Source organism: Sinocyclocheilus grahami, unplaced genomic scaffold (genome assembly GCF_001515645.1).
Source record: "Sinocyclocheilus grahami isolate Dianchi unplaced genomic scaffold, SAMN03320097.WGS_v1.1 scaffold914.1, whole genome shotgun sequence".
Lineage (NCBI taxonomy): Eukaryota > Metazoa > Chordata > Actinopteri > Cypriniformes > Cyprinidae > Sinocyclocheilus > Sinocyclocheilus grahami.
This window is the reverse complement of record NW_015506093.1, coordinates 362,313-364,146: the sequence shown is the minus strand read 5'-3', so window position 1 is coordinate 364,146 and position 1,834 is coordinate 362,313. Positions and strand designations below refer to the sequence as shown.

At 42.3% G+C, this 1,834-nt stretch overlaps 1 protein-coding gene across 1 annotated transcript in view; it reads left to right on the top strand.

Moving 5' to 3' along the window:
- The window catches only part of arhgef11 (Rho guanine nucleotide exchange factor (GEF) 11), a 64,554-nt gene extending 63,228 nt beyond the window's left edge, over positions 1-1,326 (top strand). The window contains exon 39 of the mRNA XM_016249175.1: positions 872-1,326. Within this exon, the coding sequence (XP_016104661.1) occupies positions 872-1,021 (150 nt within the window). The 3' untranslated portion in view covers positions 1,022-1,326. The remainder of the gene's footprint in view (positions 1-871) is intronic.
- Positions 1,327-1,834: the final 508 nt, after the last annotated feature.

Here is a 1,834-nt window from a genome sequence, read left to right as displayed (position 1 = left end):
CCCACTCCCACCCACATCTCTCACACACACTCACACACACACACACACACACACACACACATCTCTCACACCCACACTCACACACACATCTCTCACACCCACTCTCACACCCACACTCACACACACATCTCTCACACCCACTCTCACACCCACACTCACACACACATCTCTCACACCCACTCTCACACCCACACTCACACACACATCTCTCACACCCACTCTCACACCCACACTCACACACACATCTCTCACCCCCACTCTCACACACACACACACACACCCACTCTCTCACACACACACACCACTCACACACACACACTCTCTCACACACACTCACACTCACACACACTCTCTCACACACACTCACACACACTCTCTCACACACACACACACACACACACACACACTCTCACACCCACACTCACACACACATCTCTCACACCCACTCTCACACACACACACACTCTCACACACACACACACATCACAGCCGTCACTGTCCACACATGTCCAGATCATATTTGACCCAAAAACTAAAGAAAGAAATAAGAAGTTATATTTTGTTTAAAAAAAATGAATCCTCTTGTTTTGTTTTTGTTTTTGTTATTATTAGGTTAGGTCTATTTCTATATATATCTATATCTGTATCTCTCTATCTGATGTTGTAGGACATTGAAGCCGATCACTACAAACTCCTGAAGAATCCACACATGTCCAGATCATATTTGACCCAAAAACTAAAGAAAGAAATAAGAAGTTATATTTTGTTTAAAAAAAATGAATCCTCTTGTTTTGTTTTTGTTTTTGTTATTATTAGGTTAGGTCTATTTCTATATATATCTATATCTGTATCTCTCTATCTGATGTTGTAGGACATTGAAGCCGATCACTACAAACTCCTGAAGAAGTTAAGAAAGCCCTCTCCTGTGGATAAAATATCAAGCGATCTTGTCTACAAGTCTCCCACAGCGGTCCGAATGCCATCACTGGACCGCGGAGCTGGAGATGGTGAGGAAAACTGATGTTTAAAGGCCTTTTCACACTGAACGCGAAGACGCTTTTGATCCCTGTGGGGCTGATCACACCAGCCACGATCAAAACTACGCATTTTTTGTGTCGATTTTTTTTCCCCCGTCGCTCCGCGATGAAACGGGCCGTCCAATCAGATTTGAGCTTAGATCACGTGTCTGGAGCAGCTGCTCTTGCACAAAAGGGTGCGAGTGTTTCGAAAACCAGAGTAAACAAACACCGAAGAAGAGAGTGGATGCTGAGTTCTTGTTATCAGAAGACATGCATAGAATGACACAGTAAAGATGAAATAACACTAATATAAGACCAACAGAAAACTAAATAATGCACTATATACAGAAATAGAAGTATAGAGAAAAAAGCATGTAATCGTTTAAATGAATGTACAGATATGTTATTTACAAGTGTACCGTTTATGTATTTAACAACATACAATTACCAGATACTATGTATAAAAGTGTCTGATTTTTAATTGTTCGGGCTGAATATGGCCTGCGGGAAAAACCTGTTCTCATGCAACAGCTCAAAGAGGGAGTGAGCTGGGTGTGAGGGTGGTTTTTCCAGCCCTTTTCCTCACTCTGGAGCTGTAAAGATCTGTGATGTTGGGCAGTTTAAAGTGGCTCAATCGTGATCATATCTCCTGCCCTTCTGTATGAAACCAATAGAGAGAAACATTTTTCTACACATGTGAAGATTTGTGCTCCAATATCAAATGAACGTACGTTTGTTCGGTTTCTACGCACAGTTTAACACTATCGCACAGTTCGTAACTGGACTCCTGTTTATATCGTAACGGGGGGGGGCGT